At 45.7% G+C, this 23,769-nt stretch overlaps 2 protein-coding genes across 2 annotated transcripts in view; one reads left to right on the forward strand and one right to left on the reverse strand.

Moving 5' to 3' along the window:
- Positions 1-658: 658 nt before the first annotated feature.
- On the forward strand, positions 659-14,547 carry LOC311113666 (ubinuclein-2-like). The gene is made up of 14 exons (XM_084156945.1): positions 659-1,209; positions 2,060-2,212; positions 2,431-2,541; positions 3,003-3,131; positions 3,403-3,506; positions 4,302-4,839; positions 5,325-5,395; positions 5,692-5,928; positions 6,615-6,728; positions 6,960-7,157; positions 9,144-9,186; positions 9,319-10,875; positions 11,132-11,318; positions 12,434-14,547. Exons 1-14 carry the CDS (start codon positions 910-912, stop codon positions 12,478-12,480), a joined length of 3,789 nt encoding a protein of 1,262 aa, XP_084013071.1. The 5' UTR covers positions 659-909; the 3' UTR covers positions 12,481-14,547.
- Positions 14,548-15,711: 1,164 nt separating this feature from the next.
- The window catches only part of LOC311113667 (myosin-10-like), a gene marked incomplete at its 5' end in the record, with an annotated part of 77,643 nt that continues 69,585 nt past the window's right edge, over positions 15,712-23,769 (reverse strand). The window contains 9 exons of the mRNA XM_084156946.1: positions 15,712-18,208; positions 18,301-18,473; positions 19,230-19,338; positions 20,147-20,355; positions 20,751-20,874; positions 21,315-21,532; positions 22,284-22,445; positions 22,736-22,948; positions 23,326-23,538. Coding sequence (XP_084013072.1) covers positions 18,058-18,208; positions 18,301-18,473; positions 19,230-19,338; positions 20,147-20,355; positions 20,751-20,874; positions 21,315-21,532; positions 22,284-22,445; positions 22,736-22,948; positions 23,326-23,538 — 1,572 coding nt within the window. The 3' untranslated portion in view covers positions 15,712-18,057. The remainder of the gene's footprint in view (positions 18,209-18,300; positions 18,474-19,229; positions 19,339-20,146; positions 20,356-20,750; positions 20,875-21,314; positions 21,533-22,283; positions 22,446-22,735; positions 22,949-23,325; positions 23,539-23,769) is intronic.

Here is a 23,769-nt window from a genome sequence, read left to right on the forward strand (position 1 = left end):
TATTGTGGCCATACAGACACAAATAGGCATACATTCGAATGAAATAGTACATGTACTGTCATTTGAAGTCCAAAATGTCCTCCTATTGCTAATCAGCTTCTTCCTGATCTAAATTAAAGGAAGCAGTGTTTCTACAAAATAACTGAACACAAGACCCCTCAATTTCAACAGGTGTCCACCAATGTTTGCTTGTGTTGCATCATCAGTGTCTATGAGGCTAACTCACAGAGCCACCCAACTGGCTTGTTTGGTTCCGTTTGGGATTTACTGTGTGTGTAGCTTGGTCATTGTGGAAAAACTCACAATTCAGCATTCCAGCACTGACTGAATGGATGACATAAGAATGGCATCAAAACAGATGCCTTCCATTTGCTATATTAGTGAGCAAAATGTGTAAGTTATTCTGATGACATGGGCTATGATCTGATAAAATGTCCTTTCACAAAAGACATCTCCGTAAAGGTCATAATACTAGTGCCATCTTCTTCAGATGTTCTTATTATCGCCTGTTATGATAGGGGCGGGATTAAAATGGGGGCAAATGCGGTGATTGGCCACGATAACCCCCCTCGCTCACGCTACTTCCGTTTTTGTTTGTGCGCGCAGGCCCAGTGACCTCTCTGATATTTTATTTACTCCTGAAATCCAAGATGGCCACCTTGAATGTCTCGATCCCATAGCAATTGAGGATGCAAGTAGCTACTGAAAAAACAACTTTTCCCCGACCATCTCATCCGCTGAAATTCAATTCGAATGGTGCGGAAGACCCCCTTACATCTTATTAGCCACTAAATAGCCATTGCGTTTTCGCGCAAACCCCTTCATTTCGCCAATTTGAAGTAGTTTCGCGAAGTAGCTCGCGCTGTCGCTGTCTGTCCGAAGCGAGGTTCAGACAGGCAGCACATCCAAATGGCCGAACCGAGAAAAGTACAATTTGTCACCCTCTCGGCCTTCGCTGCGGGATCAGCCACCGAGACTAAGAAACGACGGTTGGAGGATGACGAGGCCGACATCGACTTAGATGCGGATGGTGAGGTCGACACGACAGCGTCCGGGGCAGATGGTGGCGGTGGGCTTTTCGGCAAAACTAGCGACAAGGACAACGCTGAAGGAAAACGGATTACCGTGCGATTGAACCTATCTCTGTCCGAGCCCAGCGATCAATCGTCTAACGAGTTTAACTACAGCGAACTCGTCCAAAACATCCAGGTATGACTCCTTCTGTTTGGCCAGGGAAGACATGGATCAACACCAGTTGATTTTATTAGCTTGGTTAGTGGGGACTTGTTATAAACTAGGATAGGAAAGTGGATGTATCTTGTCTTTCCACGGACTAGCGTGGTCTGTGTGAGGAAATTACCAGTCATGGACTTCACACAAAAGACCCTAGCTCAGCCATTCATTAAGCCATTCACTCAAATCACTTGGTACTCGAACGGCACGTCAATATTACAGTTGTAGGCACTCCTTATGCACATGTGGTGATAAAGCTTGTCTGGCGCTACCTGTTTCCCGTTCTTGATAACTTGACAACTCGCTTGCTAGTTTACACCAGTCATACAGCCATTATTATGGCACGTAGAAGAAGTGCCCCAGTACAGTTGAGTTTAGCCTCCTATGGGTGACATATTGAAGATTAGTCAGTGCTGAATGGAGTGGGTTTGTAAGTACCAGGATGTAGCCTACAGGGAGTTACGCAAATACCGGTATTATGTTATCAAGACACTCAATGTTGTGTACCTACATCATTGCATGATACAGTAGTTTGCTCTTTTTTTAGTTACATATTTGCGAAGGAATTATGTTGAATATAATATATTGTTCTCAAACTTGTAATTACAAGTTATACTACAACTATATAAACCAGCTGTAAATCTAAATACAAATGCTTCTTCACCAATGCTATTTGGGCAATGCGATTGCATGACAATATGCTTTACATCCGGTACAATAACAACACAATATTATTATTTATTACTTTGTTGTTTGTTTATTGTGGGTAAGTCCATTTATTTTCCAGTAGTTACACTTTTCTTCACCCATTCCCTCCCCTTTCTAGGCAAAAAAGAACCCTCCTCCAGCCCCAGCCCCAACTCAGACTCCAACTCTTTTTATCGTGCCTCCTGCCCTTGACCCTAGCGACCCTTTCAACGATGACGAGCGAGAACGACTGCAGGTGGAGGCCCTGGCCAAGAAGTTTGAGAACAAATATGTATGTAATTTTTTGGAGCCATGGTAAAACTTTGTCCTCTAATAACTCCACTGATAAGATACTAGTTTTAAGATAAGTTTTACTTTTTTATCTGGTTAATAACTAGTTGTACTAGGTTGTAAACCTGTTATATCTGGTTATAAGCCTTTTTTGTTGTTGTTTATGACTACTGGTTATATAGTATGTTCATGTGAAAGTATGTATAATCTGTGACACAGGGCAATGCGAATGCAGCAGGAAAGAAGAAGCGGAAGGACAGAATGCAGGATCTGATTGACATAGGCTTCGGTTACGACGAGACCGACCCATTTATTGACAACTCAGAGGCTGTAAGTATCCCTTTTTTTTAACCCTCTACATCCCTTTAATTTTGATATAGCAAACATGTTGATAACAAAACTCGAAAGGGCTTTCCAGACAGGAAGCAGCTGAGTTTCCCATTCATTTTCAATGGAGATAGGTGGGGGGGCAGAATACTATCCAGGCGGAGCGGTCGGCGGTGGTCGTGCACGTGACAGCCGTCTAGTGGAGGCGGAGAAAATAGGAATCTGCTCAATTCTGGCGAACTTTGCTCTGGAGTTTCGCTTCCTGTTTGGAGCGTGCTTAAGACTATTAATCAACCACAGCACCAATTTGCACAAGCAATCAACCTCATAAACACTAACCTACATCCACCACAGTGACATGTTGTTGTTTGTCAGAGACTCATTGAAGTTACTCTGTATTCTGCGTCTATGCTCTCACCTGTGTGCTCTGAATGTAACGGCAGCCATTTTGTTTTGTGTGACAGTATGACGAGCTGGTTCCAGCCTCCCTGACCACCAAGCTGGGAGGGTTCTACATCAACACGGGCACGCTGCAGTTCAGAGCTGCTTCCGAGTCAGAAGGAGAGGACGGGGGCAAGGATGTCAAACCCAGAGTAAGGGTGGGATACTGGCATGAAGTATTTTATACAGTGAAATTACACTATATTAGTCAGTTGGGGTCAATTCCATTTCAATGATGTCAATTCAGGAAGTAAACAGAAATTCCAATTTCATTCAAAATCAATGCATTTTTGCTTACTTCCTGAATTGACTAGAATAATTGACCCCATCCCTGATAGGAGTATGACAAACCTGATTTATTTGTGTTTATACAATTGGTTGTTTTGGTTTTTAATGAATTCTGTCTGTGCCTTCCGGTGGTAGCAGAAGCTGAAGGATGGCGAGGAGCAAGTGATCAAGAGACGGAGGAAAGAAGGGAACAATTTGGAGGAGAAGAAACCCCGGAAGAACAGAGTGCCCAAACCAGGGTGAGATGAAAGGATAGTGGGATGGATACATCGGTGCTTCTTGTGCCTGTCAGGCATGTCTGTACCTTCACAAATTAGAATTTGAGATAGAATGGTTGTTGAATAATTCTGATTATTTTGTTCTTGCTGTAAGAGCAAATTATCTAAGAGGACATTGTTGTTCTATGCATATTTCTCAAATACAACTGAGCATGTTGCAAGACCCATTCCTCCAAATGTCTTGAAATGGTTTTTGAATCAGTTGTTATACCCCCCCCCCCTCCGTGTCAAACCCTATCAAATGTGAAATGTATGCACTTCATCATAGAATACAATAGAAGGACGAATACATCATATAGATATATTTTGGTTCATTCCTACCAATGTACAGATATGTCTGACTATGACATGACACACTGTGATGCTCTCTCTGAATGGCCCGTGGGCTTGTGTGACAGGCCAAGTGTCCTTAACAAAGACTCCATTAGCTACGCTCTGATAGGCTGATCACTCCGCTGCCATAAATACTCCTATTCTAAAGAGCCCCAGAAATAGACCAGCAGCTATTATGAGACTGTTGTTTCCCTTGTATCATATTGAAAAGACATTGCCTTGCTTATAGGTTTGTTGTCTTCGAGATTACACATCATAACTTGCTATTGGATTAACAATCCCCTCCTTCCCTCCACATCATCTCTCTTCCCTCTCTTCCATGTCTCTTCCCTCACTATTTTCTCTCTCTTTCCTATTTCTTCCTTCTCTCATCCTCTCCTCTCTTTCCCCTCTTCACCCCTCTCTCTCGTCTTTCTGATCCAGAGTGTCGTCTCTGATGAACATCCACCGGCCAGAGAAGAAGAAGAGGAAGAAGCTGATGAAGGACTCCCTGTGCTTGGCAGCCATGTTGCGCCGCTTCACCCGGGAGAAGCAGGAGATGAGGAAGATGAACCCCAACGCGCCCCACCCCGGCATGGGTAGCTCCCTGGCCAACGCACCCCGAGCCAACCACCTGCTGGCTAACTCCCACCTGCACGCTAACACGGCTAACAACGACGTCTCATTGGCCGAGCTCACCGCCGACCCAGCCATGATGTCACTGCTGGGCTCGGCAAATGAGAAGGAGCTCCAGGATCTTCTGGGTGACCTAGACTTCAGCCTTCTGGACTGCTCGGCTAATCCGCATGTGGCCACCCCCGGGAGAGAGAATGGCTTGATGGGAATTGGAGTTTCAGGGCCGAAGACGATTGGTGGCGGGTTAGGGAGGGGACTGGGGGTTTCAGGGGGTCTCCTGCATCCACCTCCGCTCCCTGACGGCCTGCCTCCCCCCCTCATCAAGCGCATCGAGGACCTACGGGCGGTGAGTCGCGCTGATGGGGCTTTTCCTGTTTATCATAGATGTATTTATTTGTTTATTTAATGTTTATGTGATCATCCCTTAATTTAATTGTTGAGTAACTTCCTGGAATTTTGTACAGTTGAAATGTGTGGCAGCCATTTTCTTAAACCATGATCAAGGTGATATCACTTAAAATAGTGTTTCAGTTCTTCTAAGATTTGTAATGCATTTCTTGACAGGGTGATAAAAGTGCATAGAGAGTTAGAGTGGAGCAGAGCACAAAGGAGGAGCGGATGAGAGCAAAACAAATGAAAGAAAGGTAGAGTAGCAATAGACAACTGGTGGCCAAAAGGGAGAGAGAAGAAAGAGACAAATCAAAGATGAGCGAAAACTGGCAAGATGACGATGCAGCCATTTTGAAACTGACACAGAAGGCTCCTTTTTACTTTTGTGCATATTTCCATGGAATACAGCTTTGTATGCTTACCAACCTCTTTTCTTCACAGGCCTCTCGTCAGTTTGATCAAGAGGGAAGGAAGAAATTCTTCACCCTAGATATGAATAACATCCTACTGGAGTGAGTTTGTCATTCTTTTGACACGTTGTAAATCTCTCTCTGTCTACACCCTGATTGTGTCATACCGCTGATATCGGAGTCGATTGTTCATCTCTTTTCCTGTCCTTTTCACCCCCACTCTCTTCTACATTTCTCCCAACATCTTTCTCTCTCAAATTGTTTTATTCTTTGTTGTCTCTTCATCCCCTTTCCTTGCTTGCCATCTTTCGCTCTCCATCCCCCCTTTCTCTCACTCCTGTTCATTCCCTCTGTTGCTCCTCTCACTTCTCTCCTCCTCCCCTCCCCTCCTCCCCCAGTATTGAGCTGCAGGTGCAGGAGCAGCCGATGGGGCTACGTGGGGAGGTGTATTCTCACCTGGAGGCCTTTGTGCCCTGCAATAAGGAGGCTCTGCTCAAACGCCTGAAGAAGCTTAGCATCAACATCCAGGATGACCGTCTGCGTACGCCCCTGTTGAAGCTGAAGCTGGCTGTGTGCAGTGTGATGCCCGAGCAGATCCAACGATACAGCATGGACTGCATGGTCAAGGCTGCCAAGTAAGAAGATTACAATACTCAATAGTATACTGCAGCCATACTCAACAGGTGGACCGCGGTCCGGATCCGGACGCAGAACGGGGCCATTACGGACCGCGGCTCCCGACTTTACATTTTAACATTTTCTACATTTAGTATTGCATGGACAGTTTGTCATTCCCTGACAGAGAGCGATTTAGAACCTGTCAGCAATGTCCAGTTTATCAACTAGCCCATGTTAGCTAGATGGGTACGCCCTGGGGCCTCGACCCCCATGGGGCCCCTATTGATTTAGTTGAGTCACTCATTCAGGTATCATATGGCAAAATGTGTAGAATTGCAGGAAATTCGCTTTAAAACTGCAACATTTTCTCTCCACCAACAAGAAGGATGTGAACAATTTGAACAGTTTGGGATCGCATGGGTTGCTGGGTGGGGGTTTGTTACTACGCTGATAAATGACAATATCCATCCGGACCTTTGCCACCTAGGACATTGGTATGACCGGACCTTCTCAAATAGTAGTTGAGTATCCCTGGCATACTGCAATGCTATATCTCTAATCCATAATGGTTGTTTGGTTATTTTTAGTGCTCTACTCTGCCTGTGTTCATCACTACTTTCATTTGCATGCGTCTCTGCCTCTGCTGGTATATATTGGGGTCGGGAGAACATGTTGGTTCTGAGGTATATGTGTTGAACCCTAGCAGGCAGCAGCCTGGAGAGGTAGAGAAGAACGGATCAGAGGAGGAGGACGAGGGGAAGCCAGGGAAGAGGATGATGGGCCCACGGAAGAAGTTTGTCTGGGACGACAAGCTCAGGTAACCGCCCATCCATTGCCCTCAATCAAATCTTATTTATAAAGCCATTTTTACATCAGCAGTTGTCACAAAGTGCCTTTATAGTAACCCAGCCTAGACACTAAAGTGACATTCTCGAGCAAAGTCATACAGAAAATGGTTGATTGAAAAGACAATAGATCAGTAAGCTTTCTTCTTTTCCGTCTGTGTGTGTGTGTGTGCGTGTGTGTGTGTGTGCGTGTGTGTGTGTAGGTCGCTGCTGTGTAACCTGGTGCGTGTGAAGTTGAGCTGCTATGAACTGGAGTCATCTCAGTGCTCTCTCTCCGTGGAGGATTACCTCAAGGCCTTCATGGAGAACGAGGTCAAACCACTCTGGCCCAAGGGCTGGATGCAGGCCAGGATGCTGTTCAAGGAGAGTCGTGCTGTACACAGTCACCTCACTGGCAACATGTAAGTTCTCTCAACTATAGTTGGACCTTATAGATAAGTTGGGATAGTTTCCCAACTATGTCGTTGGCTTTATAATGGCAATTATACCTTTTATTGTATATATGCCTGATTGACAGATCACATCAAGTTTTATTGGTCGCATACACATATTTAGCAGATGTTATTGTGGGTGTAGCGAAATGCGTGTGCTCCTAACAGTGCAGTAATATATAACGATACACAACAATACACACATCTAAAAGGAAAATAATGGAATTAAGAAATATTACGACGAGCAATGTCGGAGTCCGGAGTATAAATATATATACAGTACCAGTCAAAAGTTTGGACACACCTACTCATTCAAGGGTTTTTCTTTATTTTTACTATTTTCTACATTGTAGAATAATAGTGAAGACATCAAAACTATGAAATGACATATGGAATCATGTAGTAACCGAAAAAGTGTTAAACAAATCAAAATATATTTTATATTTGAGGTTCTTCAAATAGCCACCCTTTGCCATGATGACAGCTTTGCACACTCTTGGCATTCTCTCAACCAGCTTCACCTGGAATGCTTTTCCAATAGTGTTGAAGGAGTTCCCACATATGCTGAGCACTTGTTGGCTGCTTTTCCTTCACTCTGCCGTCTGACTCATCCCAAACCATATCAATTGGGTTAAGGTCGGGGGATTGTGGAGGCCAGGTCATCTGATGCAGCACTCCATCACTCTCCTTCTTGGTAAAATAGTCCATACACAGCCTGGATGTGTGTTGGGTCATTGTCCTGTTGAAAAACAAATTATAGTCCCACTAAGCCCAAACCAGATGGGATGGCGTATCGCTGCAGAATGCTGTGGTAGCCATGCTGGTTAAGGGTGCCTTGAATTCTAAATAAATCACAGACAGTGTCACCCACAAAGCACCCCCATACCATAACACCTCCTCTTCCATTACGGTGGGAACTACACATGTAGAGATCATCCGTTCACGCACACCGCGTCTCACAAAGATACGGCGGTTGGAACCAAAAATCTCCAATTTGGACTCCAGACCAAAGGACACATTTCCACCGGTCTAATGTCCATTGCTCGTGTTTCTTGGCCCAAGCAGGTCTCTTTTTCTTATTGGTGGCCTTTAGTAGTGGTTTCTTTGCAGCAATTCGACCATGATGGCCTGATTCACACAGTCTCCTCTGAACAGTTGATGTTGAGATGTGTCTGTGACTTGAATTCTGTGAAGCATTTATTTGGGCTGCAATTTCTGAGGTTGGTAACTCTAATGAACGTATCCTCTGCAGCAGAGATAACTCTGGGTCTTCCATTCCTGTGGTGGTCCTCATGAGAGCCAGTTTCATCATAGCGCTTGATGGTTTTTGCGACTGCACTTGAAGAAACGTTCAAAGTTCTTGAAATGTTCCGGATTGACTGACCTTCATGTCTTAAAGTAATGATGGACTGTCGTTTCTCTTCGCTTATTTGAGCTGTTCTTGCCATAATATGGACTTGATCTTTTACCAAATAGGAATATCTTCTGTATACCCCCCTACCTTGTCACAACACAACTGATCGGCTCAAACTAATTAAGAAGGAAAGAAATTCCACAAATTAACTTTTAAGAAGGCACACCTGTTCATTGAAATGCATTCCAGGTGACTACCTCATGAAGCTGGTTGAGAGAATGCCAAGAGTGTGCAAAGCTGTCAAGGCAAAGGGTGGCTATTTTGGTTACTACATGATTCCACATGTGTTATTTCATAGTTTTGATGTCTTCACTATTATTCTACAAAAATAAAGAAAAACCCTTGAATGAGTAGGTGTGTCCAAACGTTTGACTGGTAGTGTATACATATATACAGTATGTGATGGGATGTATAGACAATGTGGACAGTATATGGATAGAATATGTAGTATATCTGAAGAAACAGATGATTGATTAATTGATAGATGGATTAGCATTCCTGTGAGGCTGTTAACTTAACACACCATTTGTCTCTCTGTCCAGGGTCAAGAAAAGGATGGTCCCCACCCCCAGGGCTAAAGCCAAGGTCAGTGACACCTCTTCACTCTCAATTGACTTTTGTAACCTTTTCTACAAGATGGTTATTTGGTATAACTTGTGCTTCCAAATGTTCTGGTGCGGGGCTAATGCTAACCTTTGTCCTGTCCCTGTGTTCCAGGAGGGCCAATGGATCCAGCAGAGGCCCAATCTCCCCACCGCCACCACCCCTTCTCTCCCCCACGTCCCCTCCACCCCCTCTGTCATCCAGGCCCGCCGGACCTCCTCGTCCCCCTCGGAGCCCATCTGCCTGTCCGACTCGCTGGACGAGGACCTCCGCGCCCCCTCCCTGGATTCAGTCTCCCACGCCCTCACCTTCCTTAGCCAAGCCGCCAAGGGCCTGGGTCCCCACGGCAGCGTCACTGACCTCACCCTCACCTCCCCCCTCTCCCCCCCGCCTCTCCAGATCCCCAACTCCTCCCCCCCCTCCATCACCCCTCACTACTCCCCCTCGTCTTCCCTTCTCACGTCACATTCTCTTTCCAAGGTAAACGCCAACTCGTCAACGATGGCCAACATTATGACCACTCTATCTACCTCTCCCTCCACTTCCACGGCGTCGTCGGCTCGCATGCAGCTCGCGGGGGCCACGTTGGTGTCTCGTGGCGCCGACGGAGTGTACGGGGTGATGAAAGGAGCGGGCTCTATGGGACAGACTCAGAGACACAATGTCAACATGGCAACCGCCACTCACAGGCAAGGGGTCATGACCGGAGGGAGTAAACTCCACCCACCGTCGTCCCCCTCCCCGCCCACCAAGCAGCGGCCCCCTCCCACGTCCTCTCCGCTCATGCCCCCCCATCAGAAGGTTGCCTTGGGCATGGGCGTGGCAATACCAGGACTGGGGAAGAGCTGTGTCAAAGCCAACAGCAGCAGTAACGGCGGTGCCATGATGAGTAACATGCCCTCCTCCTCCCCTCAGTCCCGTGCCACCAACTCCCACTCACACCCCCAGCAGCTCAACTCCAAGAGCCCCCAGCAGCTCAACTCCAAGAGCCCCCAGCAGCTCAACTCCAAGAGCCCCCAGCAGCTCAACTCCAAGAGCCCCCAGCAACCCTCCTACCTCACCTCCACGGTGGGCTCCTCACCCTCCCAGTCCCCCTCCCACCACCAGGGTAAATCCAAGCCCCACCACCAGTCCAACTTCATCACCCCCATGCAGGCCACCCTCACCAAGTCCTCCCACAGCAACAACTCCTCCCCCATCATCAAGCTCACCCCTCGCCCCCCCGCCCCCTCCCCTCGCCCCCCCGCCCTCACCCCTCCTCCCACCTCCTCCCCCTCCCCTTCTTCCTCCTCTTCCAACCTCCTCTCTCACTCTCAAATGATCTCCAGCCCTCTCCAGTACCAGTCCCCCAAGACTGCCGGCTTCCGCCCCCCATATAGTGTCCAAGGTGGGGGTCAGGTGAAGTCGGGCCAGGGCAGTTATAGCTTTGCGGGGAGCCAGAAGGCTCCGTCTGTCATTAGCAGTAGTAGCGTTAGCAGCGTAAGCTCCAACAGCAGCCCCATGCGCATGTCGCCCGTCACCAGTCGCCCGGACAACAGCCCCTCCCCCTCTGGCATGGTCTCGACCAGTCACGGACAGAGACAGAGGGCCGTGGGCGGAGCCAAGGCTGTAGGCAGTCGGGCGCCAACAGCAACCATGGCCACACCCTCCATCACCTCACACCTGACGCAGGTGAGTCAGCCAATCACAGGCGACCAGAAAAAGTGTCAAGAAGAGTGAAAAAGAGGATCAAGAGAAGCAACTTTTAGATACTGACTGCATTTTTCTCGCTAGGGTTTTGAGTATGTTCTGCAAAGGCTTGGCCACGTAGTCAGAACAGAAGAGATTGTGTCAGGCACTTTATATGTCACCAAGTGAGTCACCTGATCCCTCCTTTCTCGCTCTCTCCTCTCTCTCTCTCTCTCTCTCTCTCTCTCTCTCTCTCTAGGTGTCAGCTGGAAGTCCCCTCCTGGGCGGGCCACTTGGCTTTGGGATGCTGGGAGGGCTGGTGCCCGTCTCGCTGCCCTTCCAGTTCCCCTCGCTGCTCAACTTCACTCCTCCTGGAGGCCCGGGGGGCAGCGGCCTGGGCACGGGCGCCAACTCAGGATATAGCCTCTCACAGAGTGACTTAATGGGTGAGTAATTGGCAACTGGGGCCCAACTGGCAGTGGCTCCACAAGACTGTGATCTTTCAAAGCACCGTGCATGCAAATGTATGGGCTCTTAATACCATTTAGAAAGTCTGTACTGGACATCATTATGTGATAAAGATCTTTAAAGAATTTAGAACTTCATTAGTATGACATTTTATTGGATGAATTTGATCAAATGACAAAGAAAATCAGCCGTAGTAAAAACAATTTGTGGTTCCTTGAGATTCATCTAGTCTTAGAGTTTGTTTGTGTTACTCATGGTCAATGGTGTGGTGTGCTGTGTCTGTGTGCTGTGTCTGTGTGCTGTGGATCCATACTGAAGTATAATCAGCTGTAATGTGTCTATGCTCCAGGTTTCTCACTGTAACCCTCTTGCCCTGCCTGTCTCGTTTTCTCAACCAATCCCTCACTCCTTCTCCCCCTCCATCCATCCATCCATCCATCCATCCATCCATCCTCTCCTTCCTTCACTCCTGTGTTCTCTACTCCTGTGTTCTATACTCCTGTGTTCTTGAATCCCCCTTTTATCTGCCCTCACCTTCTTATTTAATTTTATGCTTTACTCAAATTCTGCTTTCATCATTTAATGTGCCTTTTCTTACCTTTATTCTCCTCAACCCCTTCCCCCTCTCCATTCTTCCCTTTTTTAACCTCCTCACTCTTTCTTCCTCTCCTCCCTCCCTCCCTCCATCTCTCCTCAGATCTGTATAAGAGTCTCCAGTCAGGGTCACAGGCTGCTCTACCTCCTCACTTGCAGCTTGCTTTCTCAGGTAAACTTCACTCCTCTTCCTCCCTTACCTCCCTCCTCCTCCCTTACCTCCCTCCTCCTCTTCCCTTCCTCCATTTGTGCTGTTGTCATGCCCTGCTTCATGTTGATATCTCTCACTCACTGTTTGGCTGTTGCGTCTTCTTGCTTCAATGTTAGTGGTGATCTGCATGCTTGTGTTACTACATGACTAGGAAAACACTAGAAGCGCGTGTCTTGTCTGTCGATGAAGCATACCCTCTCTTTGTGTTAGGTGTTCATATGTTTCTGCATTTTCATGTATTTACACATGATGTAACAAATTATTTTGACTCCTCCCCCCCCACCTCAGATGCGAACCAAAGCCAGGGTGGCGACATGAAGAGGAAGTCCCACTGACCAATAGAGACGGAGGATGGAGTGACATCACAGCCTCTCCTCGAGACATCCACTAGGATCACTTTGATTGGACAGACAGACACAATTATGTAATACAGGGGGGAGCAGCCTCTCTCCCCTCAATATGGACCTGAAGAATCAATTCCCCCTCACAATGACGATTTATGAATTTAATTTAACTGTATTTTTATGATTACTAGGTATAAAATGGACCTGGGGTGGGGGTGAATGATAATGAAACCTTTTCTCCTTTTTAATTTTTCTTGTCAACATGTTTACATGACCGACCTTTATCACTGTGGAATGAGGACAGGGTCGTATTCATTAGGCACCAAACGTAGAAAAAAATAACAGAAACGAGGAAGGACTGCCTGAACACTCGTTTTCGTTTCAAAAGAGTTTTGCTATGTTGTGCACTAACGGAGCGCACACACAGCACCGAATATCGATCTGCCGTTCGTTCGGCGCGGTGTGTTTTACGGACCACCCCGCCGGTGGGCATCTGATTGCCAACATTTTCGCTCAATTTTACATGTAGAATCAGTTTGCAAATTATGGCTGGCACTCAGTGTTCAGAGGTGCTAAGTGCTCTCTTCCGGCAAACGCTACCGGTGTGTCCGTTCCTTAATGAAAACGACCCAGGAGAGGGAGTACGCCGTTAGCTAAGTAATTTAATTTGAATTAAGTCAGTGTTTTATTTTCTCGTCTAAAGCAGATTTGAGTATTTTTTATTTTTTTTTCGTTGTCTTGACTGTCTGAGAAAGGTAACGTTGGTTGTTAACTTGTCTCCGATGTGGGATAGCGTGTCCATAGAGTTGTACTGTTTTAAAGTCGCCTCTGCTCCCCACAACTGACTGTTAAGGTAGTATAGCTAATATTGATAAATTATTTGTAATTTACACAGGGATAAAAAAAAAAATGTTTAGAGGTATGTGTGTGCCGGTGAGATTGAATGTGTGTGTGTGTGTGTACATAACCTACATATATTATTATATATTGTATTTCCTTTCTGGTCAGTCTGTGCTATGTGTGAGTGTGTGCGAATTGCATATCCCCCTTTTCTCTGTTGTGTGTGTGCGCGCGCGCGCGCGTGTGTGTGTTTGAGAGTGAGTATTCCCCTCTCTTGCTCAGCGTGTCTTTGGTGCTGTATAATCACACTGGACCTTTTCTGGAGAAAAAACTTGAACTGTAAAAGCTAGACTCCTCTTTTGGAAAGAGGAGTGGAGCGTGAGAGAGGGGACAAATATTGGAGATTGTAGCCTACTTGAACTTTTTTAAAAAATAAATAAATTGTAATTAATTTACTTTGTAAAAACCGCTTATCAACTCAAACACAGTCAAAACTCAATATAACAAAACGCCTTAGTTTGTAAGTTTCATTAAAGAACTATGCAGGACTATAAATGCTTCAATGCAAAAGTGCAAGTCGTCGCTTGGCTTTCAACCTCTTACTCAACTGTCAATGTATTTCTGGGAGTTGTTTATGTTTGTGTGTACCTATGTCTGACTCCTTTTCCCATCTAAAGACCTCTCCCTTCTCACCTACTGAATACCTCTCTTGAAACTGTTCTTACATACTCTCTTCCTATATCTGGGAAGATCTCAATAGTATACTCCTCATGTCCTCTCCTAGTCTTCTTCTCAAAACCCATTGGAGGAGAAGGTCAGAGGAGAGGGACCTCTGGCTTTCTTCCCTCTGTCTATCTCTTATCATCCTTCATCCCTTCTTCCTATGTCAGTATGAATGTCGACCAACTGCACCAAGAATGGCGCCAAAGATGAGTTTCCTAGCATATAGATGGGGTGCCTTGGTCAGTGTGCATGTGTTCGTACCAACCTTCTCTTTGAAATGTACCCATGACTGTTGTCGATCTGTGGTCTGTCAGGATGTCATGGTGAAAAGTTGTTTATTACTGTGACTGGAGCAGGAGGTGATATTTTGAAGCTTTTGTGCTTTTGGGGCGGGTAAAGATTACATTTCATTGTACTGGTTACTTAATTCGGTCTCTTTTGTAGATTATTTTTGTGTGTCGATTATGGAATAAAATACAGTTGGTTTTCAGTAGGGCCGGAGTCATTTCTTTGTGGTCCCTTTCTTCCGTTCTCCATTGTGACAGCTGTCTTTCAAAAGAACACTACTCTAGTTCTGAAGGTAGGGAAAAACTACACCCTCGGGACACAATGAGACACCTAAAGGAAGTAAGGGCTCTGTTCAATTCGTTTGCGGGTTTCAGCGTTTTTTTGTAACATTAAAAGACAATGTTCCCGCGTTAAAGGTAATTTCCGATTGTCAGCTCAATCGGAATTTACCTTCACATTTCTTACGCGCAAACTGTAACGCTTCAGCGATACAGATTGAATAAAGCCTTAAGACGCTGCAATTTTTTTTTCTTCATACATTTGTCATAAGTCCATGTTTTGTTCAGTCCCTCAATTATGTCAACATTCATGTTCATTCGTGCCCAGGCCCACCCACTCAGATTGAGCAAAAAATCTGCTCTTGTCAAATGTTCCAAACAGGACATTGTCTTTTTACCTAAATATGCAAACACCATCAGATAGAATTCATAGCAAGCAGTGCACTGGGTTAGTCAGATTTGATTAAATATAACAGAACAGATGACCTGGATTTACATTCACTCTCACCGGATGGGTTGCCAAAAAGAACTGAAAGCCTCACCCCAAATAACCAACGAATATGACTGCATTAAGGCATTTGCCACTGTGCTTCTATGGCTGTATGCACCATGCTACTGCCTATTTCATATGTTCATTTAGCAAACAAGACAACACATAATCCAGTGCCTTTATCACAGTCAACACACCTATATTTGAGCTGTAATTTGCTTTAAAAATGCTACATTTCCTCTCAGAATAGCATTAGATGAGCTATAAAACTGCACATTTTCCTCTCTGCCCAATGGCAAAATTGCTGGAAGTTAGCTGGCCAAATTTATGCAGGCCCACCCGACAACACATTTCTGGTTATGCCAATGATGTTGCATACCCCCAACATGGTGGAGAGTATAACATTTGGGTTCCCATGCAGCAGGTCCCTGGTTCGAATCCAAGAGTAGTTTTTGAATTAAATTGAAAGTCTCTAGGGGCTCCTCCGCTCAGGACAAACTGCAATCACATTATTTCTACAATGAATATGTTTTATTTTATTTTACAAAAAATCACTGTAGTCTAGAAATACCGGAGGCATACAAGAAATAAAATGGCGGGGGGTATTTGCAGATGAATGAAAGCCTGGTCATCAACTTCCAGTCTGAGAATAATAATAATACAAACACCAGTAAAACTACATCATGGATGTTAAAGCTTTTAACCAAATGAAATCACATTCTGCTTTTGAAGGGGGAGCAGAAGGCTCCACATCTCACATAGTTAATAGTAACACTGATTTCTGACCCCCCACACACACACACACACTACCTATGGAGAGATTACTACCAGTGTATGAACGGGAGAGAAGGTACGCACTGGGTATGATATGACGCACAGCAAAAATACACAAGACAAAGGGTTAGAAGAAGAAAAAGTAGTGTTTTGTTTTCCTTTCACCAGGTTTGCCTCGTTAGGTTTGTGTGTAATACATCCAGCATGTACACGTCTTTCTTTTTAATACAGGAGCACACCATGCATTACCCACTAATGCTCTTTCTAGTGTCTAAGGCACTTTAAAGAAACATGTCATTACAGCTGAGCTAACATTGGAGTAAAAGTCAATGAAAGTGGCAGTTTCCATACATTATCCTCTTTTTTTGAACACTGAACAAAGATGCTAAAGGAAGAATAGAGAGCGCTGATGGATATGGACATTCTGCTATGTTAAGAGTCCACATGACAAGATGTAGTCACAGAGATATATCTCTATGGTTGTAGTGGCTTAATAGTTTTAGAGCTTTGAGATGCTATCCCCAGTAGAAGGCTGTCATATCTAGGAATACTAAGTGCTTGGTAGTTGGTGTGTCAGCGCATTATAAGAGAGTTGGCGGTCCTAGTGTACTACCAAACCATGGCACAAACAGTGAGATGGCTGCCTCCCTTGCTCTGAGTGGTAGGCTTTACCTAGTCAAACTACACGTTCAATCGAAGCGCACACCATTAGTGTTGGACTAAGGGGCTGTACTGTACATCATGTGACCACTCAGAGAGAAGCTTGGGGTTTCCTGGCTCCAGTTACAGGGGCATATGAATACTCATTGTGCAGTTACGTGCAGTTTCCAGCGATTCTCTGTGATACGTATGCCAGCGACCATCTATCTAAGCATACCACACTTCTCTGCCTTCAACCCTTCTTCCTGAACAACAGGAAAAATAATAGTGTTCCAATTGGTCAAAATACAACAACAAAAAACGTAAATCATGACCTATGCGATTCCTATAAGAAGTCAGTTACCAATTGTTTTTAAAGTGTTGTGACAAGATGCTGTAGCAAGTGGATAAAAGCTTTTCACAATTAAAACATTCTTTCCATTCCATTGTTTTCTTCCAGAACCGGTCAGATTGTGTGAATCCACCATCTTGTTTCACAGTAGTGTTTAGAAGCGGAATAATAGTCTGTACATCAGGAAGAGACTCATGCAATGAGAGAAGCGGAGGCAGTCCATTGGCTGGCCATTGACCTCTGACCTATCGTTGAGTAGGACTATCATTGGAGAGGACAGTTTTGTTAGGCCTGCTTTAAGCTAGGGGAGAGATGATGGCTTTAGATTTGGTAACACACTTGTATTACAAGACAATGTTTTGTTTCATGTGTGAGGAGGACGACAAAACGTTTCCGAGTTTCACTCCTTTCCTTGCAGTTTGGCGTGTATGTGGATACACATACCATACATACTCATATGTACACACATGCACATACGCATAGTTCATAAGTAAAAAGCACTTGTACATAAGTTTACATATTTATTTAAGCGGAGCACATAATTCCATGCCTAGTGAGGACTATATTAAGATGCTTCAGATCGTTGGGACACTCGCCGGGCCGAGCAGCTAGCCAGAGTAGAGTAGGAATAATGTTAGAGTAATGTTAGGGCGGCAGGTAGCTTAGTGGTTAAGAGCGTTGTGCCAGTAACCGAAAGGTCGCTGGTTCTAATCCCCGAGCCGACTAGGTGAAATCTGTCGATGTGCCCTTGAGCAAGGCACTTAACCCTAATTGCTCCTGTAAGTCGCTCTGGATAATAGCGTCTGCTAAATGACTAAAAATGTAAATGTTAGAGTAAGGCAGAGTAAACCGTCCAAGTGGGAGTAATTGTTTTGTCATCCCCAGGAAGAGAGCATTTCTGAGGGGGTGGGTGGTCTGGGTCGTAATCATTAGAACACACCGTAGCAAAACATTTGAAAACGTCTTTCAACGGAAAATGAAAACAAGCGGTTTTTATTGGACAAGTCCAGGTAGTCCCTCCCTGTTTCGGACTGTTTTCTTCTGCTTTGGTGCCTAATGAACACAACCCTGGTTCTCCCTGCTGTTGACTCGTGGACAGGGACAGATGGAGAGGCTGAAGTGTTGTTGTCACCATGATGCCAGACAGGCTAATCGATAGGGTTGGTAGGATTAGCAGGGTGCGTCTATTCGGTCTGGTTAGAGGCTTGCGTGTCGTTGTGGTCGCTGGCGCGGCTGTCGGCGTCGTCATCAGAATTGTCCACGGAGGCTCCGTCGATCTGGAGCTGCCGGCTGCGGCCTGAACGGCTAGACGAGAAGCTGATGGGGCCTCCACGCCTGAGGAGGACAGGCAAATACATACATGGTTATTTTATATAAATAACTACAGTATGTGAAGTGTATATACAGCGTGTTATGAGAGGCTATACCTCAGGCGGTTCTTGAGTGTGTTGACCTCGCGGTTCAGGCCCTCGCTGGCTTCGGTGGCGTCGTCCAGCTCCCTCTGTAGTTTCCTACGGGAGGCGTTGGCCCTGGTAGCCTCCTCCTCAGCCTCCTCCAGCTGACGCTTCAGCTGCTTCATACGAGAGTTGGCCTTCTCCATCTGACGGGGATAATTTGAATTTTATTGGCACAATTCAACGTATTTACATAGCAAATTCATGGGCCAATTCAAAATTAAAACACTGCAAGTGCGAGAGAGAGAGAGAGAGAGAGAGAGAGAGAGAGAGAGAGAGAGAGAGAGAGAGAGAGAGATAGAGAGAGAGAGAGAGCTAGAGAGAGAGAGAGAGAGAGAGAGAGAGAGAGAGAGAGAGAGGAGAGGAGAGACAGAGAGAGAGAGAGAGAGAGAGAGAGAGAGAGAGAGAGAGAGGAGGGGGAGAGACAGAGACAGAGAGAGAGAGACAGAGACAGAGACAGAGACAGAGAGAGAGAGAGAGGGGAGAGACAGAGACAGAGAGAGACAGAGAGAGAGAGAGAGAGATAGACAGAGATATAGACAGAGAGAGAGAGAGAGAGAGAGAGAGATAGACAGAGAGAGAGAGAGAGAGAGAGAGAGAGAGAGAGAGAGAGAGAGAGAGAGAGAGAGAGATGAAGGGGGGGCGATGGACAAAAGGTGATAGAAACTGGAAAAACAAGGAAGGAAAAAGGAGACGAAAGTTTGGGACAGAGAAGAATTGAGAGAGAACCAAAGCTACAGAAGAGCGTTGGGTGGGAAGAGGAGAGAGAGGGGTTCAGCACAGATGACACAGAGACACTCCGATTATATTGAATTCGTAGCTAACATGGCCTTTTACTCACCCTTTCTAAATGTCAGAACAGATTGTTCCCGGTTCACTGTGGACCCGAGACGACCACTCACCTGCTCCTTGTACTGGTCGGCATGGCGACGCTCATCCTCCACCTGAATCACCACCTCTTTCAGCTTCTTCTCCGTGCGTCGGACGATCTTATTGGCTGCTGCCCTCTCCCTTGTAGGAAAAAGTGATAACGGGAAAGTGTGTAAATAGTGTCACCCTGACTGACTCCTATCTGATGGGGACATACATTTGCATCAGGATGCAGTAAAATATTCCACTCTTGGCAACCTCATATATTTTCAGCCCCCTAATGTTAAAGGTCCAATGCAGTTGTATTTATCTCAATATCAAATTATTTCTAGGTAACAATAAAGTACCTTCCTGTGATTGTTTTAAATTAAAATGGTCAGAAACAAAACAAAAATAACTTCTTAGCAAATAGCAATTTCTCAAGCAAGACATTTGCTAGGACTGTCAGGGAGTGGTCTGAGTGGGGAGGGGAATACTAGCTGTTATTGGCAGAGAGGTTTGGAACTCTTTGTTATTGGTCTATTAACTCATTTACCATCTGGTGATGTCACCAGGCAGGCCAAAACTCCATCCCACCAAACAGGCTGAAATTTCAGGCTGTCTTTATACTAAATGAGCATTACTATCATTTTCACAATTTCACAGTATTACTCCAACCTCAGTGTGGAAATATATATACACAGCATAGGAAAATCACGTTTTTGACTGCACTGGGGCTTTAAAGGTCCAGATTTTGAGTAGTTTGTAATCTGATTCTAGATCTGTGGTTAGGGGAAACTCCTACCTCTAGCGGTCTATCGAGTAGGGGTAAATCATTACAATGAGTGTATGAGCTAGAGACCACCTATTCGAGCCTACATTTAATTCTAGGTGACCTCCCATCTTTAAACTCTGACCCCCATTATGATGTCTATTTAGTACAGTATATCAGGTATAGAAGGCTTCTCACTTGGCCTCCTGCTCCAGTTGCTCCTCAAGCTGCAGTATCTTGGCGTCCAGGGCGGTGATGGCAGCCTTGAACTTGGACTTGACTGCCCCCTCCAGCTCTCCCAGCTTGGCCTTCAGCTCCTTGTTCTGCCTCTCCATCCCTTGACGGGCGTTCTCACTCTTCTGGGCCGCGCTGCGCTCCCCAGCCAGCTCCGTGTTCAGGGTGTCCACCTTGGGAGAGAAATGGGGATGAAGGGAGAGACGGTGACTCTTTGTCCATCTCTATATAAAACCGTTAGTTGTGGGTCCCATAAAGTAGTCTGGTGAAGTACTTGTAATTGGAGTCTATAATAGACTACTCTCCAGGCCACAGAGAGAGTACTCTCCAGGCCACACACATAGTACTCTCCAGGCCACAGAGAGAGTACTCTCCAGCCAACAGAGAGAGTACATTCTATGGTCCAGGAATCGTCTCTGTGTATGAGTGAATCTCAAAAGTACTTTCCTCTTGTCCGATCTCCTCCTCAAAACGTCAAGAGACAATGCCAGTTTAAGGAGAGTTTTCCCTGTTTTGTACCTGCATGATCTGTGTGTATGTGTTTGACAATGTGAGAGTTGTACTCCACCTGCATGGTGGTCTTGCGGAAGCGGTCGTTGAGCAGCTCCATGTTGCTCTGTTCCTCCTCTAGTTCCTCCTCCAGCTGCGAGATGCGGGCCTCCAGCCTCCTCTTCTCATCCAGCAGGGCCGACCTGACACAAACAAATGCATGATTCAGTGATGTGGTTGGTACAGAACACAGCATAAAGCTGCAATATCTAACTTTTTGGGCGACCTGACCAAATTCAGATAGAAATGTGAGTTATAGATCTGTCATCCTCATTGAAAGCAAGTCTAAGAAGCGGTTCTATGTGTGCTATTTCTATGCTTCCCATTCTTAAGTTTCGTTTTTTGCGTCTTTTACTTTCAGTTTTGTACACCAGCTTCAAACAGCTGAAAATACAAGATTTTGGATAGATAGTAGATAGTACAATGATTCTCTACACTATACATTGCTTGTTTTGTCACATAAACTGAAATTAGGCAAACTATTAAAATTTGAGCAACCAGTGATTTCTGCATATTGCACCATTAAATCTGTAAAAGATCATGCTTGAATTTGATCATTAATCAGGAAAATGTAGCTACTCACTTTCCAGAGGTGCTATTTGAGATCTCGTCGGCCAGCTCGTCTCTCTCCTGCTCAGCGTGTCTACGGGCCCTCTCTGAAGCCGCCAGGTCCTCCTGCAGCTGTAGGATCTCAGCTTCCAGGCCCTTGAGTTTCTTCTCGTTCTCCTTAGACTGGGCAAAGATCTCATCACGGGATGCTCTGGCCTCCTCCAGCTCCCTCTGGTAGTCCTTCATCTGGGCCTGCAGGTGGCAGCAGCAAGGCAAAGAGTAAGACCAACTGTCTGAGGCAACTATACAGGGTTAGGGATGAACTCCATTTCCTCAATGCTCCTCTATGGCAGCATTTACACAGGCAGCCCAATTCGGATATTTTTTGCCACTAATTGGTCTTTTGACCAATCAGATCAATCTGTTGCCCATAATTGGGCTGCCTGTGTAAACGCGGCCTATCAGACATTTTTTGAAATTCAGTTTTTCTTCCCGAATTGAATTGAAATGGAATCGACCCCAACCCCGCAGCTATACTGAATATAATAGTGTAAGGCCAGCGGGGAAGCTACAAATGAGACCAGACCAACTGGGACAACTAGAGTTTACAGCATCAGGGATGTAATCTGAATACAGACGTTCTAATTAAAGCTGACTACACAGGACAGGTACGTAGTTGGTGGACAGACAGGCACAGATACCATACCTGTAGAGGCTACCGGTCCATTTTATTGATAAAAGGATACAGGTGTAAGAAATAATATTGCTGATGATCAGAGATCAGACAACCAGGAGTTCCTAATTAATCAGGCAAAAAATATAAAACATTTTGGGTTGCAAAATTCTGGTAACTTTCCCAAACTTCCCAGAATTCCTGGTTGGAAGATTCTTGGAATTTTGGGAAAGTTACCAGAATTTTGCAACACTATTTATAATCTATTAATAGCTCAACAACACAATTTGAGGATGGACATGCAAACACAAATCCTGTATGAAGTCTCACCTGTAGTTTTCTGAGCTGTTTGATGGCTTCATCTCTGGCCTTGTTGGATGCTTCTATCTGCCCCTCCAGGTCCTTGAGGTCCATCTCCAGCTTCTTCTTAGCTGCCACGGCCAGGGCTCTCTGCTTCCTCTCATCCTCCAGCTCTGCCTCCATCTCACGAACCTGGGGAAGGGGTCAGACAACAAGATATTGCAGAGAGGGTTGAAAACACCAAGTAAGTGATGAAACCTAGTGAAGTTTGGGTTCTATCTTGCTCGGATACAATAACAGTTAGGGTGAAGATAGATGGGGAGTCCACAATGAGTCCATAAGTTAAAGTTTTTGTCCTGAAGGGCCATATGGTGGTGATTATTTTCTCCGAGCTGTTGGCCTAGCTAAACCAAACACCTGAGTTTCTATTGGAGGTGTGCATGTTACTCCCCAAAAAGGGTCCTCTCTGCTTGCCTCTGTACCTGTTTGACCAGCGTCCTCTTCTTCTCCTCGTTCTGTTCGTCTCTGGCCTGCAGGTCCCTGTCAAACTGGGCCTTCATGGCCTGCATGTTGACCTCCAGACGCAGCTTGCCGTCCTCCGTGGCCTGCAGCTCGTCCTCCAGCTCCTCCAGCTGGGTCCTCATCTCCTCCACCTGCTGCTCCAGGGTGCGCTTCGACTTCTCCAGCTCATGGACCTACACACAGGGGGACGTAGAGAGACTGTTAGCAACAACATCTCTTTCTGGGTCTAAACTGTCATAAGGAAGCTATCCCATAGGATTAGTCAAACAAATTCTCACTCAAAGCAACATTCTGAGGTGCGTTCTTTCAGAAAGCTTTATGTGTGTAAGGTCTCCAACAAAGTTTGGGAACCACCATCAGCTCCAGTAACACCGCATTCTCACTCATTATGTGGTGGGTGGATTGGTGGCCATATTGGAAGAAACCTACCAAAACCTGTACATTTTGGTTCTATCAATTCTCATTGGATGAGCCAAGTCAAGGTTTAGGACTGGGTTGTATAAGGTATTTGAGAACCTTCAGCTCCTGTACGGGGGTTTAAACTACGTACGCTCTTGCCCACGTCGTCCTTGGAGCTCATCAAATCCTCCATCTCAGTCCTCAGCTGCTTGTTGAGCCTCTCAAACTCCTCCTTGGCCTCCAGGGCCTCGTCCAGAGCCCGGGCCATAGACAGAGCCTTGGTCTCCTTCTCCCTGGCCTCAGCCTCGGCCTTGTCACGCTCCTCAGCATAGCGGGCAGAGATGGTCTTCTCCTCAGCCAGGAGCTAACATAGAGGGAGAAGATTGTGATGAAGAAGGATAGCAAGTAAAACCTTACCGGTAAGTTATGTTAACAAAGGCAATAATTTAAATCAAGAAATCACAAAAACTCAGCCATTTCTTCATTAACGGCAGGTCTGCTTCTATTTTGCAGAGAGGGGAGAAGGAGATAAGCAAAGGTGAGAGGAGGGAGAAAAGGAAGAGAGATAGAGGAAAGGTGAGACAAATGGAGATGA

Source organism: Coregonus lavaretus (genome assembly GCF_964263955.1).
Source record: "Coregonus lavaretus genome assembly, chromosome: 40".
NCBI classification, from domain to species: Eukaryota; Metazoa; Chordata; class Actinopteri; order Salmoniformes; family Salmonidae; genus Coregonus; species Coregonus lavaretus.

What these genes read in the sequence shown, in the direction of transcription:
- LOC311113666 (XM_084156945.1), top strand. Translation starts at nt 910, where the DNA reads ATGGCCGAACCGAGAAAAGTACAATTTGTCACCCTCTCGGCCTTCGCT. An exon ending in AACAGAGTGCCCAAACCAGG is followed by an intron (nt 3,507 to 4,301) that starts GTGAGATGAAAG and finishes TTTCTGATCCAG; the next exon opens with AGTGTCGTCTCTGATGAACA. An exon ending in TCACCTCACACCTGACGCAG is followed by an intron (nt 10,876 to 11,131) that starts GTGAGTCAGCCA and finishes CTCTCTCTCTAG; the next exon opens with GTGTCAGCTGGAAGTCCCCT.